At 38.3% G+C, this 17999-nt stretch overlaps 1 protein-coding gene across 7 annotated transcripts in view; it reads left to right on the top strand.

The window, feature by feature from the left end:
• unkl.L (unkempt family like zinc finger L homeolog) overlaps positions 1 to 11590 on the top strand; it is a 48227-nt gene extending 36637 nt beyond the window's left edge. For 5 of the 7 annotated variants that reach the window (XM_018236385.2, XM_018236383.2, XM_018236382.2 and 2 more), the window contains 5 exons: positions 4891 to 4983; positions 5671 to 5901; positions 6865 to 7067; positions 9061 to 9318; positions 10813 to 11590. In XM_018236385.2, coding sequence (XP_018091874.1) covers positions 4891 to 4983; positions 5671 to 5901; positions 6865 to 7067; positions 9061 to 9318; positions 10813 to 10968 — 941 coding nt within the window. In that variant the 3' untranslated portion in view covers positions 10969 to 11590. The remainder of the gene's footprint in view (positions 1 to 4890; positions 4984 to 5670; positions 5902 to 6864; positions 7068 to 9060; positions 9319 to 10812) is intronic. The other 2 variants (XM_018236386.2, XM_018236388.2) reach the window with 1 other exon arrangement.
• Positions 11591 to 17999: the final 6409 nt, after the last annotated feature.

Raw genomic sequence — 17999 nt, forward strand, 5'->3', positions numbered from 1 at the left:
ACTGTGTGTTTATATACATACATATACATCAGACTAATATAATGGACCCTGCTTGTAACAGCTCTATTACAGGTATGGGACCTGCTATCCAGAATTCTTGCAACCTGAGGTTTTCCGGATAACCGATCTTTCCATAATTTTGATCTTCATACCTTAAAGGTGGCCATACACGGGCCGATAAAAGCTGCCGACAGACCAAGTCGGCAGCTTATTGGCCCGTGTATGGGGGCCCCCGACGGGCTTCCCCGATCTACAGTAGATCTGGCCGAAAGTCGGCCAGATCTCGTTCGGATGGACTAAAAATCCCGTCGGATCGCGGCCGCATCTGTTCGTTGATGCGGTCCCGCGATCCGACCGCCCATTTGCGTTTGCTAGGATCCGATCGTTGGGCCCTAGGGCCCACGATCGGATCAGCCCGATATTGTGGGCATATCGGAGAGAGATCCGCTCGTTTGGCGACATCGCCAAACGAGCGGATCTCTCCGTGTATGGCCACCTTAAGTCTCCTAGAAAACCATTTCAACATTAAATAAACCCAATAAACGGGTTTTGCTTCCAGTAAGGATTAATTATCTATCTATTTTGTATCTATTTTGAATCAATTACAAGGAACTGTTTTATTATAACAGATAAGGAAAATCATTTTTAACAATTTGGAATATTTGGATAAAATGGGAGATGGCCGTTCCGTAATTCGGAGCTTTCTATGTAACGGGTTCTAACAGCTGTGGAGAAGCTAAACTTAGGGGTCGTCACAAATGATCAAGCAGAAAATAAGGTTGGCCTGTAATATACGATGATGCTACAAGGCTAATTATTAAATTCTGATGCTAGTTGCACTGGTTTCTGTAGTAATTATCTGTATTAATTACTAATCAGCCTTATATTGTGACATTTCTATTCGATGTGTACTGTATATTGTGCGTGGGTCCCTAAGCTCAGTAAGTGACAGCAGCACAGAGCATGTGCAGTGAATCAGCAGAAAAGAAGATGGGGAGCTACTGGGGCATCTTTTGAGACACAGATCTTTACTGCTAAATGGCTGTGGTTGCCTTGGGCTGGTACAGAAGCCCAAAACATAATGTACAGCATATCTAGCTAATTCTTTAGTTAAGCTTTAGTTCTCCTTTAAGTGTGAGTGCTGGTTAAACCCTAATGAGTGTGTGCCGACGTAAGAGAGATCACATGGTTACAAAAGTGACGGCTGTGATTAGCTGGATTGGTTAGGAGGCTTCTCCGTTCAATGTGTGCAGATAGCAGAGCACTGCAGGCAGTGAGTCAGCACATAGACGGCAGGTAAGCTCTGCTTTATTCTACTCTGCACCGGGGAAACTTTGCACTCTCATTCTTCACTGCATTCAATGTATGTAGTCTATGTCTGCACAGCTGTCATGTTTTGTACATGTGTGTTGGAAAGAATTGCATTTGACAGAGGCATGACATGAATGGAACACACTGTAAAACTGTTCTTTACAGGGATGAAATCACAAATGCATACATACAAATATATGATGCAGTGTAGCTCATAAAATACTGCTTTTTTTAATAGGAGTCAAATATAATAATGTTTTGTTTGTGTCAATCTAATGATTAGCATTTGAACTGCCTGTACATTTTTTCCGGACTGGCAACCGTCAGTTCACACATGACTCCACTGGCATTTTTCTGTCGGCATAGAAAACAGCCCTGCACTCAGAACTATCCAATGGAAGTAAGCACTAACACCAATGGCAGGTGGCTTTTGAAAATGGGACAGTTTAGAAACTGTAATTTTGCACACACACACACACACACACACACACACACACACACACACACACACACACACACGATGCACCGAATTCGGGATTCGGACAGGATTCTGCCTTTTTCAGCAGGATTCAGATTCGGCCGAATCATTCTCCCTGGCCGAACTGAATCCTAATTTACATATGCAAATTAGGGACAGGGAGGGAAATCGTGTGACCTTTTGTCTCAAATCAAGGAAGTAAAAATTGTTTTCCCCTTCCCACCCCTAATTAGGATTCGGTTCAGTATTCGGTCAAATCTTTCGAGAAGGATTCGGGGGTTCGGCCGAATCCAAATTAGTGGATTCAGTGCATCCCTAACACACACACTGCATAAACCCATTATACATAAAGCCCAAATTACCGCCATCTCCTATAGACTTCGTTTTTAATCAAATAATCCCAACAGTACCCTGTACTTGACCCAAACAATGGTATAATTCATCTTTATTGTAGGCAAATCAATCCTTTTGGGTTTAATGAATGTTTTTTTTTTTTAATGGTTTTTATTAAACTTACATTGTGACAATCCAAAAGAAAAGACCCCTTATCTGAAAACTCCCAGGCACCAAGTATTCTGGATAACAGGTCCTATACATGTGTGTGTGTGTGTGTGTGTATGTATGTATGTATGTATGTATGTATGTGTGTATATATATACATTAGGCACATTCTGTAATTATTGTAAATAGGTATGAGAACTATTATGTGGTAACCCGTTATTCAGAAGATCCGAAATACTTAAAGGCCATCTCCCATAGACTCCATTTTATGCGAATAATCCTTTTTCTCTGTAATAACCAACTAAGATACAACTCTTATTGGAAGCAAAACCAGTTTATTGGGGTTATTTAATGTTTATATGATTTTCTCGCAGACTTAAGGTATAAAGATTCAAATTACGGAAAGATCCATTATCCGGAAAATCACAGGTTCTGAGCATTCTGGATAACCGGTCCCATGTACAGTCTTCCTACAAGTGCCACTAATAAAAAGGTCTGCTGTTGGTTGTGATATCTTTAAGTGGGATGTCCTACTTTGTATAGTAATCTATAGTGAGAATTCTGGGGAAATGGTGTGTCCCTCCAAAGACATTTTAAAGGAAAAGGGTTCCAAGGACATCTTGGTGTAACAACCTATGATACACACACAATTTTCTCCACTACTGTACAGAGAAAAGGTTAATTTGTCCTGTATGTGAGCTGAAAAGAAATAATGTGATTGGCCACATGGGCAGATGAGCATTGCATTGAATGCAAGTATGTCACTTTGTATACAGCTTTTCTCGGCCTGTGGTTGACATAACATGCCTAGGATTTATATGCTTACATAGTGCAAATAAATGCTGCAATAAATACAAACCCTTCAACCTTTGGCACCCCAAAACTTCTCCCAAGATCCTCTGCTGAGGTTTCTGTGGCCTGTAGCTCTGCAAGTGATAAAGGTTTTCTATTCCTGTATTGACATTATTCCTTCATGTAGTTATTTGTGACAAAGCCAGAAAATATTGTTTCTCAGGGAAACCTGACGCTTGAGCTTTAAACATGTAAGAACATCCTGTAGCCTGTTAAGAGGCCGACTCTTCATATAAAACAATACTACCTTCTGACCCCTGGATTCTTAACGTGCAGCAGAGCATTCGTGCAAATAAGCGAGGGCTACTGAGAACTGTTATTCAGCAATGACTGCTGGGCCACAAGTTGGTCATTTGTACCCGAGTACAACAGAGAAACCTTAAAGTGATACTGACACTAAAAAATGAATTTTAGCATATGAATGTACATTAAATGTTACCTATAGGTCATGTTGATCATTTTTTGCTGAGAGGTTTGTTTTTGTATATAATTGTTAGTTGAAGTTCCTAAGCCTGACTCTCTGACACTCTGACTTTGCCAACCAGACTGTCCCATCTCAGCCTGTTAGTTACAGTTTCTAATGCTAACGGACTCCTGCTGCACAAATATGGCAGCCCCCTCATACAGGAACATGGGGGATCAGACAGGTAATGTAAAAGCATTGTGCAAATACTTTATGGCAAAGTTAGAAGTAGCTTGCAAAGCCAATATTATAATAGATGTAAAAAAAAGTTTAAATTCAGGTGTCAGTATCTCTTTAAGTATATCTTTATTTTGGATAAAGCCTGCAGGCTGTCAGTCAAGTTTCCCAGCTAAAGTATCCTATAATTTATATGGTAACCTCCAGGGCATGCAGTATATTTGTATTGCTATAATACTTACCCAGAGTGTCCTACCTGAATGCCCTTCTTGTGATGTATGCTAATGCTCTAGAGTAGTCATAGGAAAATTCGATACAACAAAAAAATTGTCGTTCGTTGACTATAATGCATTTAGACAAAAGAGTCGTGCGCATAAAAATTGTCCTGCGTCAAAATTATTCGGACCCCCGTTGACTTTAATGCATTTGGACAAAAGTTGTGTGCATAAAAACTGTCGCATGTTAAAATTATTCGGGTGTCCATTGACTTTAATGCGATATGAACATAAGAGTCCCACATGTAAAACTTTTCGCACTCATAAAAATTGTGTGTCAAAAATTATTCGGCCCGTCCATTGACTTTAATGCATTTGGACAAAATAGTCGCGCATGTAAAAATTGTTGTGTACTTAAAAATTGTCGCACGTCAACATTATTCGGACGCCCATTGACTTTAATGTGTTTCGCAAATTTTCGCCGTGACAGATTTGCCCATCATTACTTTAGTGTGTTACATGAGTATTGGTGGTTGAGCCTTTTTGTAGACAATAAAATACTGACCACCTCATTAGTTTTATTATTTTATGATCCATTGTACCTCTTTTTAAAATAGTAATAAACTTGTATTAAATCTTTTGGGAGCACAGCTGCTCCATTGCAATAGCTTGCCCTTAGACTTTTGTGCTGTTGAAATCGGCAAATAACCAAGATAATGGGATCTTACAGTTAGAATTTCGTTGGCATTATTTTATCTTGAGATTTTGTCATGAAAGCAGAATTACATAACCACATCATCATTGGATGTGTACATTCATATAAACTGTGCAACATACAGACGTGATTTCATCAATTCACTACTAGCATGCTGACATTATGTTTTGTTTAACAGGTTCAGCTCTAGACCTTCATTTTAGCAATATTAATGTTGCTTCTCTAGATAAAGAATTAGAAGACACAGAGCATAGTGACCTTGGGCTATCAAGTAAGAATCTGTTTTTCTTGACTTTAAAACAATGCACACCCCTTTATTGATTTGGTTAGAGCTCTGCCCTAATACATGAGAGCAGAGATCCCCAATCTTTTTTACCCGTGAACCACATTCAATTGTAAAAAGAGTTGGGGAGCAACACAAGTATGGAAAAAGTTCCTGGGGTGTGCGAAACAAGGGCTGTGATTGGCTATTTGGTAGCCCCTATGTAAACAGGCAGTCTACAGGAGGATCTGTTTGGCAGCACATTTATTTTTTATGCAACAGAAACTTGCCTCCAATACAGGAATTCAAAAATAAGCACCTGCTTTGAGGCCACTGGGAGGGGTTGGTGAGCCACTGGTTGTGGGTCAAAGATTAGAGTATAATTCAAATTAAAGGAGTCAAGCACCAACAAGTTGTCATATTGATCTGCTTTAATACTTCAGTTCAGAGTAGTCCTAATATGGACCTGTGAGTGAGTGACCAGCTGGGATCCCCATTCCTGATCCCCCCTCCGCTCCTGCAATTACATCAAATGGTGGTGCAGAGGGGAAGGGTTCCATTTTATAACCATTTTGCAACTGGTTATAAAATAACTTATTTATTTATTATTTGAATTACATATGTTTTAATAGTCCATTTACTCACACTGTTTGTGTTTTGTACAGTATTCCTATGTATTTTGTTTTTTTCCTTCAGGTCAAAGGCTGTTGGGAAGTTCTGCTCCTGTCAATATCCCAGGCTCTCTTGCACGTTCCTGTTCTCTGCATTCATCATCTTCGCTCTCAACTTCCCCTCTTAGTTCCCTTTCTCAGTCACTGTCCCAGTCTTACCTTTCATCCAACATGGCTCCACGTCAGCAACAGACTCAGCCTCTGAAATCTGAGCATAGTATTTTGGGAACATCCACTTCTTCCCACAATTCTTTAGGTGGGTATAAGGCAATTTTGAGTCTGATCGGAGTACTACATTGTCATGTATGCTGTTCATGAATTTAGTTTGGAATAATTTTCATTATGCAGTGTTTGCACATACTGTATAAGGATTTACACATATAAGGAAAAATGTACACCCTATTGTAAAATATAAGAATATTAGGAGTTGCATGAGTATATAAAGACATAAAGAAAGAGGCCATATGCTTTTATGAAGGTCATGGAATTCCGAGCAGCTTATTATAAAATACAGCTTTCTTACATCACTAAGCAGCATTTATAACTGATCACTAAGCATTGTTCATAAGGATATCGTATTCATGATATTTATGGTTCTTTTATATTATAGGCATACAGGGCCGGACTGGGCCGGCAGGACACTGGGAAAAAACCCGCCGCCGACCCAGCGGGATGGCACTCGGAGCGATTCGCTTTCCAAAGTCGCCTGAGGTTTCCTTGTGAGGCGACTTTGGAAAACTAAACGCTCCGAGAGTCAGGGGAGGCAGTTTGGGGAAGATTAGTTGCCCTGATGAAGAGTAGATTTGTCGCCGGGCGGCTAATCTCCCTGAATCGCAGTGTGTGTCTCTGCCCTTACACTCCTTGACCCAATTCTGTAACCTCCAGCAACCTGCTGTAGAATCTTTAGCACTGGTATAAAACACCTGACTTATTCATCGCATTGACACAAAGATATTACACATGGGATGAGCTCTTTCGCCAAGTAAATATTTCCTATGTGTCTGTTTTCTGGCTGTTTCCTGCAATCAAATAGGATTTAAGCAGATTTTGAGAAAATTGCTTGTAATCTCGTGTGCATGCCCAAATATTAATTTGTTGAAAGTCAATGGTGAGAATCTATACCAAAGTATTGCTTCTTAGTTTACTGATTTAGCTTAAGTAAACAATAAGAAATGCATTTATATATGCTTTTCTCATCTTTTGTGTTGATGTCCATCAGGTTTAAATGGTGTTACAGGCAGTATTTGGGACTTTGTCAGCGGGAGTTTTTCTCCTAGTCCCTCTCCTGTGTTTAGCACTGGCACAACCCCTTCGACCAATACAAACTCAAATGGAAATGAGCTCTCACGAGTGAGAAGGGAACTTGATGAAACCAAAAGGAAAATAAAGAGATGGGAAGACTCCTGGCAGCAAGTAAAGCAGGTAAGTCTTCTTTAGTGGATCCAGTTTGAGCTTAAAGATAACAGAAGAAAAGATGTTAAAACTTTTTGGACCAATCTTAACTTTGTGGTCTTACAGTTTTTCCATACAGCAGGCAGTTATTTGAAATACTATATGTTTGGGGATTATATAAAATTGGTGATGTCCTACAAAGTCAGTGAAGCTCTGTGCAGGCTGGAGCCATAATAAAAACACTTGAATTGCCACATCTGGCCCATAGGCCTCCTCATGGACTACCCTTATCTCATGATAAAAAAACATTTGTTTTACAGAAGAGAAAAAAGCTTGAATCTTGGTCTTCAAGCTGGTCCCCTTTATTACTGCCTTGGTACATCGCTAAAGCCCTAAACATGTGCATAAGAAAAAGGTTTTTTTATTTTTTATTAAAGCTTGCACAGTTAAAATGACCATATCATAATAATTCTGCTGTTTTTGTTTTTGAGAGGGCTGTTACTAATTAAGCAAAATGTAAATCCTCAAAGCAAATGAACATTAAATTGCTCAGACTGATCTTCTGAACATGTCTACAATTTACCTTTTGTCATTGGTTTACTAGGGATTTCCACCACGGTTGTATTTGCTTTATAGGTGTTTTTTTTTTCTCTGCAGACATTCATTTTTCTTAAGTTCACTGAATATAGTTAATCATAAGAATAAAATGTGTCAAATAATAATACTTTATATAAGCTGGCCATTACATGCCCAGATGTGGCATATTTGCAATTTACATAATATTCTTTCCTAGTTTTTAAGATATTGACCGTTTTTACACTGCCAATATAATGCAATTAAAATAACTGCAATGTCTGCTGATCATTTTAGCTGACTGGACAGAGTTGGTAGAAAATTTAATTTACCAGAAAAACAGTCTTTTGATTGTGGTTTGCTTACAGCTGACCAAAGAAACATCAGTTGATTCACCTTGGAAATCCTTTTCCTGTATTATGTAATACTGTATAATGTAAATGTAGTGTATAGTGTAATACTGTTTAATGTAAACTTGCCCTGTATAATGTAACAGGTGAAATCCAGGGATAGGAGGACAGATCCAGCAAGAAACACATTCAAATTCATATTCAGCATACCAAAATTCTAGCATTATTTTTGCCTTTCTGGATATCTGTGACATCGAGACTCACATAAACATTATGGTACAGAATCATCCCTGCATCATGCTGCAGCTCAAGCCTTTAAAACTGCAGGCCTGTACTGCTGGGCCCTACATTATAAAAAAAATAATAAAATGTATATAAAGCAGTTGCAGATGGGGGAGTGGCAGGATGAGATCCTCCTCACAAGCTTTACAAAGAAAAAAAGTGTACAAGAGCAGCTGTAGGCTAAAGGTGAAGAGTGAAATCCTGCTCAAATATAAACCGCAATTCCCTTCCCTTCTTATTGCTCCCTAGTGATGTGCAGGTCGCGTTTTCCTCAACCCGCATCCGACCCTAACCTTTCCCCTACCAAGCCGAACATGGCCCAGACCCCGCCTCATGGTGACATCGGGAACAGGGTAGGGCTGCAATACCAGTGGTTTGCAAGGGGTGGTTTTCTGGGGCAGGGACACTCTACGCAGTCAGATTTCAGCAGGGACAGAGCATGTGAGACTGGGTCTGCCTCTGTGAAACAGGGATGAATGGTCACCTTAGTATAATGGCACTTACCCCCATGTGTAATAAATAGCACACAGTTACAGTAACCAATAGCAGCCAAAAGGGCTCCTCATATGCTGGGTCTCGCAGAGCATTCTGGGAGATATGTACCTTCCATCTAGTGTTTTCCCAGCCACTGTGCCACAGGAGATTTTCTTTGTCATGTACTTTCCTATTTTTTTAATGACAATGTAACAAAAGTCTCTGTTGCGTTGCAGTTTTGGGAACTTTATGAATATGGAAAATGTACGAAAAAAAAATGCTTTCTCTACTTGTGAATTCCCTCTCTTACATTTTTGTTTTATAAACTACCAAATTTGCCCTAGGCATGTGATGCGTGGCAGAAAGAAGCTCAAGAAGCGAAGGAGCGTGCAAAAGCGGCAGACTCGGACCGACACCTAGCACTAATGCAGAAAGAAGAGGTAGAAGTAAAGCTGAAGAAGCTCCAAGAAGAATATGATACCCTGCGTGTGTCTCCACAGTTTTCTGTACTGAAAAAATATGGAGATATAGACAAGCTTCCTTTACCAAAGCTACATTCTCTGAAAAGTCAGCTTTGTTCTGACTTGGAAACAGTTGATGAGGCAAGTGTCTGGGGTTACCAGGGCAGCTGTTCATTTAATCCTCATAGTCTATAATTAAGGGTTTGTATTTCTCTTAGGGAAATGGCATCATGGTGATAACATGGTGTTTTTTTCAAGCATTTCGTAGCGCTGTGGGAAAGGGACAGAAACCTTAAAAATTACACCTGTTTAAGGTGACTGGGATTGTCTAGTTTATTACTTAACAGCATGCAGTGCTATGATTGTGCAGTAGTCATTGAAACACACACACACAAATTTTAGATAAGGGTTTATAATATGTACAAATATAAATACATATATTATGTGTTTAGTTTAGTAAAGTCATCAGCCCAAACCATGTTCAGCGATTGCTGCTTATGCCTTTGATTCACCAGAGTGTCTAAAGGTGAACATACATGTTACAATCATTCCCCCAACCAATGGTCGCAGGAAAGATCGTTAGTTTACTCTACAAACGTTAAGAGCTGAATCATTAGATATGCAGGTAGAAACAATAGAATTCTACCTCTATCAGACAATTCAGCATTAACCCTCTACTGATGTTCTGGTGCCTTCAAAGGAGCCCAATAAAAATTTTCCATCCTGTCCGATTGACCAGATGACCGATATCCAAAGCTTTTGCTTATATCGGTTGCCTCGTCTTGCACCAAACATTGTACGAAACGATAACTGTGCGCGTATGGCCACCTATAGTCACAGCTTAATATCGCTATAGTACAACATGCTGAGAGCCTTCCACTACAGAACAATCTATACAATAAATGTTCCTACTTTGTCTTAAGCAACTGTGTGGGTAGAGAAAATTTATTTTTTATTGCCCGAGGTGAAACCACATTGACCCCAAAACCCTTTGAGAGGATGGGCAACCACTACTACTCCATGCATTTTAACCTCAAGTGGATATCTTGAGCATACCCGTGGATGCAATCTCAGCATTTAAATGTAATTTTATTGTACTGCATCTTTTGCCTTTTAAAATCTACTATTGACCACTACTTCCCAGATTAGTGGAGTGCGGTCTGTTCTGTGTCATTTTAGTGAGAATACTGAATGCCCATCTTATGGTGCATTGCCCATAGCTAAATATACAAGCCCACCATTGGTATTCCATCTGATTTTTACTTGCTCCCACTACATTTCCATTATAGTAAGACAGTGGTTGTTGGGCTTTTTAAATTCAAGACCCCTTCCTCTGTGGTTCAGTCTTGGTCACTGGCCCTCCTTTAGCTGGTAAGAATCAGATATAGGAAAACATTGATGGATGAGTCATTCAGCCCTATTTCTAAAAATATTTAGGGCAGCAAATAAGTTTTCACCCCTGCTGGCTTTCAGCCCCTGAGGTGCCAACCCCACAGTTTGGGATCCACTATACTAAGGGAACCAAATCATGAATGCCACTTTAAAGGGGAGTAAGGTGAAGTGCCATAATTTGTTTATATGATTTAATATGGTAGTCATTAACTGAACTGTGCATCACTGTACTTTCATTCACAGTTAATATTCAAGCTACATTCCACGAAATGTGTTGTTTGCCACGAACAAGAGAGAAGTATAGTCCTGCAGCCTTGCCAACATTATGTACTATGCGAACAGTGCGCAACAAGCAAACCAGAATGTCCTTACTGTAAGACCAAAAGAATTAAATGGTGAAGAACCATTCTAAGCCGTTGTTTATCAGCCCGCTGAGACTCATCTTTATCATGTTATGAAACGAAATATTGCATTGTATGTTTTAGTATTTGATATATAAAATAGAAATAATAAGTGAAAAAAATACATAATCTTTTTATCAGTGATAGACTGATCTTGACCGCTCATGGAGCACCAACAACTGCAAGAAATATTTGTTGTCTGTTTATAAGGGATTTCCACCATAATTGTATTTGCTTCTTAGGTGGTATTTTTCTCTTTAGACACTCATTGTTCTTAAGTTTACTGAATACAGTGAATAATTAGAATAAAATATGTCAAATAATAATACTTTAGACAAGCTGGCCATTACATGCCCAGATTTTGTTGGGAAGGTTGGCCAGTTTCAGGTATACAGCCCAACAAGTCAAGTGTTTAGACACATAATCCTGCAAACCTAGCAAATTAAGGATTTTCTTACTGGAAAATATCCATTGATCATCTGAAGGGAAGTGAGGAGAAGAGATATTCATTTGACTATGGCTGGGTCAGGCGGATTGTCTAAAGCAGAGATGACTGCTGGACTGTTTATATGTGTAGTTTTCATACAATAATTTGGAAGATCTTTTTGAAGTCAGATATTTTGATAAACCAGGTGCCAGGAATGTATTTTTCTGCTATTCCCGCCATGGTTATCCATCAGGGGTAGCTTAAGAGCTACTGGCTGCATTCCTCTGCCTGACTCCGATACAAAAAGGAACAAAACAAAAGCACTTAAGTACAACAGTAGTGTTCTATATTTGTATTATTACAATCGGCAAGCCATATTCTTCATTGGCCCATTCTAAGTATTGTAAAATGAATACAATCGTCTTTTTAAAGGAAACAGTTCAGTGTGAAAATAAAAACTGGGTAAATAGATAGGCTGTGCAAAATAAAAAATGTTTTCAATATAGTTAGCCAAAAATGTAATGTAAAAAGGCTGGAGGGACTGGATGTGTAACATAATAGCCAGAACACTACTTCCTGCTTTGCAGCTCTCTATCTCTGAGTTAGTCAGAAACTTTAAGGGGGGCCACATGGAACATAACTGTGAGTTTGCAATTGATCCTCAGCATTCAGCTCAGATTCAAAAGCAACAGTTATTAATCATGTGCCCCCCTTAAGTCACTGATTGGTTACTGCCTGGTAACTAATTAGTAGAAACCAAGAGAGCTGCAAAGCAGGAAGTAGTGTTCTGTTCTGTTATACATCCAGTCACTCCAGCCTTTATACATTACATATTTGGCTAACTAACTATATTAGAAACATCTTTTTATTTTGCACTGCCTATCTATTTACCCAGTTTTTATTTTTACACTGAACAATTCATTTAAGAACAATCTTTCAGCAGTTTCTGCTAATAAGCCATCTGACCACCATAATGGCCGAAAGTAAATCATTCCTGGGAAGGCACCAAGGTATTTATCGATGTGCGTGCTTATTAAACCTGCTACATGTGAGCTTGGAATCAGTCTAACACTATTTCTTACTAGGTTATTTTGAAGAAGTTTAATTCTTGTTAAAGCACTTTGTTAACCAGGGATTGTGTTTAGAGGTTGTTAAAAAATGCTTCAAGCTGCTTTGTAGCTTTTTAATATGCGATAATATTGAGCTTTTTTTTGTGTACTGTGAACAGATCTATTTCATGTCAGATTATTACTGTTAATAGTGTAGTAAATTTATTGTTAGGTTTCATATGCTGAATTTAGTACTTTATTAAATGAACAATATCTAGTCGTGGGAAATTTAGCCTAGGATTTTTACAGTTTTCAAGTATTTATAATTATAACCAGCAGAACGGATCGATAACGAGAAGGCACATATTTACACAACTTTGAGCGTTTAGTAAAAAATAATCAAATCTATTGAAGGAACCATTTTATTTTTTAATTTCGTTTTTTAACTTTTTTTTGCTAAACAAGATTTTTCCACGTTTATTGCAACGCGTTAATGATGTTATTGTGTTTTTTAATACCTTTCATAATGACCTTGTTTGTATGAACCCCTAACCTCATGATATCATACATTTATAAGCTTTCTATCTTTTTTTTTTGGAGATGTGAAATGAGGTCACATGGCCACTTTTTTCAAGTGCCTATGCCTTACTGCAGCTAAACGTTAAGTTCTATACTCTTCAATGTTCAACCAATTGACTTTCAGTCTGCTTTCATTTTATTTTTATGATTTTCCAAGATGTATTCTGGGCACGTTTGATTCATTGGAAATATCAGAGATAACTTCGCTTTTGAAACGTTCATTACTAAGTATAGAAAGATTTTAATGGATGTTAATGTGAAAATCCAAATGCAAAAAAATGTAAATGTTTTTTTTTTGTTTTTTTTTTCAATCCAGCAGTGGTGCTCTTAGGTATATTTCATATTTTCGTCTTTGTGTTGCTTTTTGCAACTCCTTTCTGCTTACGACTGATTATGAGAAAATAAACATTGCCACCAGAGGGAGCTCTCTGGGGCTGAACAGCCTTCAAGGAGGGTCTTAAGTCTATGAGAAGTATATACATTAGTTTTAGAACAAATGGTTAGGAGAATGCACTTCAGGAGAATACAAATAATACTGTATTCATTTACACTGTATCTATTTACATTTTTGATTATCCAAGCTGTTTTAAATGTAGATTTTAGACTTGCAGCCGGTGTTGATTTTTCTCGTGCTGATTAATACAAAGTGACACACGTACAGAAATGTAAATGACCAACTACTGTGTTACATTCGCTGTATTGTTCTGCTATTGCAATTTTGAAGAAGTTCATTCATAGGATAAGCAAAGCGGATATGTTGTATATTCAATTTTCAGCTCGTGTTTGCATTCATCCAATCATGGGCTAGCGCTGAAATAATTACGGTCCAAAAATGTAAATCAGCCTTTTAGTCTGAACGAATACTCTATGCATTTTTAACGGCATTTAAAGGGAAAACATACCCTATTTATATGTAGTGTATCCATGGTTTTGTTGTTCAGAGGACATGCTATCCTGGCAGATTTGAATTTCTATGTAGGAGGCATTCACCATAGACAATAAAATTGACCCCATGTGCATTTAGAAACAAAAGCACTTTTGTAGGCAGTTAAAATATATTTGCTAATGCCTCCGCTGGACACAAGCATTACTGCAGCTTCATTGTATGTGCACAGCATAAGCTCAATCCTTAATATTTACAGGGTAGTTCTAAAATATCTTATGTTTGTGCTTACATAGTTTAATCAAAATGTTAAAGGGGGCATATAACCATATAATGAACAATTAGATTTCATATTTTATTCAATTAGATATCATCACTATGTAACAGGAATTCCCTGCTGCTGTTATGCCTGGAGGGCTGTTCAAATAGAACAGCAAAAGTCTTGCTGATGCAAGACGCATCTGCTGACACTTTTATTCTTAAGGCCCCCCATACACAGGCCGATAAAAGTTGCAGACAGACCGAGTCGGCAGCTTATTGGCAGTGTGTGGGGTCATCCGACGGGCGTCCCCGATTGATATCTGGGTGAAAGTCAGGCAGATGCTGATCGGGCAGGTTAAAAAACCCTGTCGGATCGCGGCCGCATCTTATCGTTGATGCGGTCCCGCGATCCGACCACCCGTTTGGCCTCCATTCTCATTCGATCGTTGGGCCTAGAGACGGAGCGGATCTCCCTTTGTCTGGCCACCTTTAGTTTCTACTGTTGCAGAGACGCTCTACCATAGTCATTACTTATGATGTAGTTTATTATCCCATGGAGTAAGAGTTACCATTAGTGCTGGTGCATGCCATGGGCAGAGCATTTTCCATTCATTTAAAGAGAATGAGGCTGCAGGTGGGGAAGGTGAGTTTGGGCTGCTGAGGTAAAAATGCATTGTGCCATAATTCCTCTGGAATTCCGATGTGCTTTAAAGTTGAGATTCAAGTTACCTTGATATCAGTCTCTTATAACCACAGTGATCCTGAGTTGCCATTTAAATCCCATTCTGCCTTAAACAGAGTGATAGAAGATGTGAAAGCTTAGTAATTATACAATTACTAAGTTATTAATAAAGTTAAACATACATTTAGTAACATAAAACTACTCTGCACTTACTGCATTACTATTACCTTAAAATAAAAATAGGTGCACTAAAGAAAAGACAACAGTATCCCTTGAAGATAAATAAGTGTTAATTAAGCACTTATTATAAATAGGGTATCCATGTGGGTAAAATTCCATGTTCTATTCTAATTTGAAGCTTTCCATCATTTGCTAATAATATCAATGGACTTCTTTTTTTCAATGTGTGTTTTGTTTTTGTCTTTTGGATTTTATTCGTGTTTTTTTGCCAAAGACATTATGAACATTAATAGCATTTTTGGCTAAAGATGTGCAAAGTGACTTGGTAGTTGGTTTTTTTTAAGTGACCAAATTTAAATGTTTTCTTTCAACTCCGTAGAGAGCTGGGTGTTGGCTTTAGACAATAGTTCATGTCAGTCTACAATGTGGAATAACCTTCTCTAGCTGTTAAGTTGGAATAGGTAACCTGTATATTTAGCGTTTGCTTTTACTTTCTTCGATTTAAGAATATTCGTAAATGAAAGTAGCTTAGATTGGAAAGTGGCCATATGCATTGATGCTTTGTTCTTATCTTAATGTTTGGATGTACTTTTTATTGTGGTGTAGTCACAACTTTTTAAGAAAGTCTTTTATTTCATAATTTAAATATTATGCAGTTGCGTATTAATGAGGAGGGAAACGGTGCTTTTCTTTGTTCTTTTTTTCTTCTTTGGCACCAACTTGAAATTTTCTATGTTTCGCTTTGGGTTTTTTTTTGGGAGGGGGGTATTTGTTACATTTTCTAATACATCGGTAAGTGACATCCGTTTCAAATTAAGAAATTTTGTCTGTAAGGTACAGGCGTGGTCTATACTGTGATTCATGGTTTCGATTTTGAAAATCTCTTCTGGCACTTACTCAGAGATTACTTAATAATTTCCTGGAAATGAAAGCAGCGTTTTTTGAATCAACAACCCCCCTTGGAGGACTGAGCTTTCTTTAGGGCCTCCTTTAATTAATAATAAGTTTACACTTACAGGAAAATAGTGAATAATAAAGAGTTCATCCTAAATCACATCTTATTTGACTTTCAAGATGAGATTTCAGGTGTATCAAGGCAATATCCCCAAATCTTACCTTAAATGAATTGAGCCTCCTTACCACTGTTTAACCCCCCCCCCTCCTTTTCACCATGGAGCAAAGTTTCAAGATTTTGAGAACCACTGGCTAAAAGTCTTTGAAAGCAGGTGAAGAATTGCATTTTACGTTTCAGGTTTCATTGGAATTAGGCAATTCTACCTTTGCTCACTACGTGGTCGGTCTTGAAAGGTTGCTAATGGTTACCTATTATTATAAGAGTAATATACCCCCTACAGTATTTTACAAGGATACTAGAAGGCATTCTATAAACATTTACACCACTGAGCCTCAAAGTGTTCCTTTACTAGTAAAAGTACGAAGCCCGTGGCTTTGGCCATTTATATATGATCATGGCTCTCCAAGGAGAATACTTTTGAATTAAAATAGCACGTGGCCTAGTGAGGGGAGACCGCTAACTGCCACTCACAAAACAAAAAAGGCTTTTTTATGACATTCTATCCATCTAGTGTTAACATATTTCACAGTACAGTACAATGGGGTACTGAATGGCAAGAGGTTGAGATATTTTCAGATAAGGCCACTCTTTTTGAGCACATATTACTTAAAGAATCCTAGTTCTAGCTGTAACCTGACAACCCACTGCAAGAAAGAGTTCAGTTATGTGGCAGGGTTGTATGAGGTAAATTGACCTGCACCAACCAAATTCCTAACCCTTGACCATTCTGATGTTTAGACAGGGACAATCATATCAAATGGATGGGAGACCCTATGTCTACTGCAGATGCTAGCACTGCCTGGGATTGCTTAAATATTGTAATCTCCACCATTCCTTTGAGCACCCAGGAACACCCAACCAGCATAATGCTGTATGTACATTAGGCCTAAAACTACTTCTCCACAGCTTACCCTCTCTAGGCATCTTTTGACAACATTAACTATCGTTCACCATGCTACATTTTATTGCTGTATATTTCCACAAATACACAGTGATTAAAGACTACATCTCTTTTGGGCTCACATATGGCAGCCACTATCAATTTAAGGGACTTAAATTGTATTAACATTTTATAGTGAAGGTTTATAGGTTAAATATGGAAATAAGATGCTAAAATATGGCACTTGTGTTCCTAAGCAATATACTGTAAGATATGCTTCAATTTATAATGATATTCAGTGTGTGCATACCATAGCCAGCTCTGATTTTAATTTCAGGGTTAGTTGTTCTTCAACAGAGAGGTCTAATGGGACAAAATACAACAGATATGTATAGCATATTTAATTTGAAACACTTAATGGAAATAGCTAGTTTTGCATGCCTCTAACTCAAATTGAGCTTTACATTGGGGCTCAATATTTATGCCATCGATGTTCCTATTCTGATTCATTGATGATATGCATACAAAAGTTGAATATTGGAGTGGACTGGAATTCTGGCAGTGCAAGGGATTTTTAAAGCGCTTACCTTTGACTCGGTAGTAAGTAATGGGTATATGTGTCTCACTTCATTGCATTCAATATGCCAGATTGCGTAAAAGTGGTAAATTAGAATTACTTTTAGCACTGCGACCTGTAAAAGAGCAGGTGTGTGTGTCACTGCTCTATGGCCATAAGTATTTCTATTGCTGAGATACATGTTCATGCCCTCTGTCTTACACTGTCCTCCTACCTGCAACATGCCTGAGAGAAAGCAGGGGAAACTGAATTTGGGAGCATTGCTTGAGTTTCACTGTAAATGGCCCAGTGTTTAAATTAGCACAGTTGGAAGTTATTTGCCATGAAAAGCAATTGACAACCAAAGCAGCAACTTATGTTGTAACCCCCAGCCATTGTTTCATAGGTCATACATAGACTCTATTGATTTAGCTATTTCTCCTTCTGTGTTCTTCAT

Source organism: Xenopus laevis, chromosome 9_10L, assembly GCF_017654675.1.
Source record: "Xenopus laevis strain J_2021 chromosome 9_10L, Xenopus_laevis_v10.1, whole genome shotgun sequence".
Taxonomy (NCBI): Eukaryota; Metazoa; Chordata; class Amphibia; order Anura; family Pipidae; genus Xenopus; species Xenopus laevis.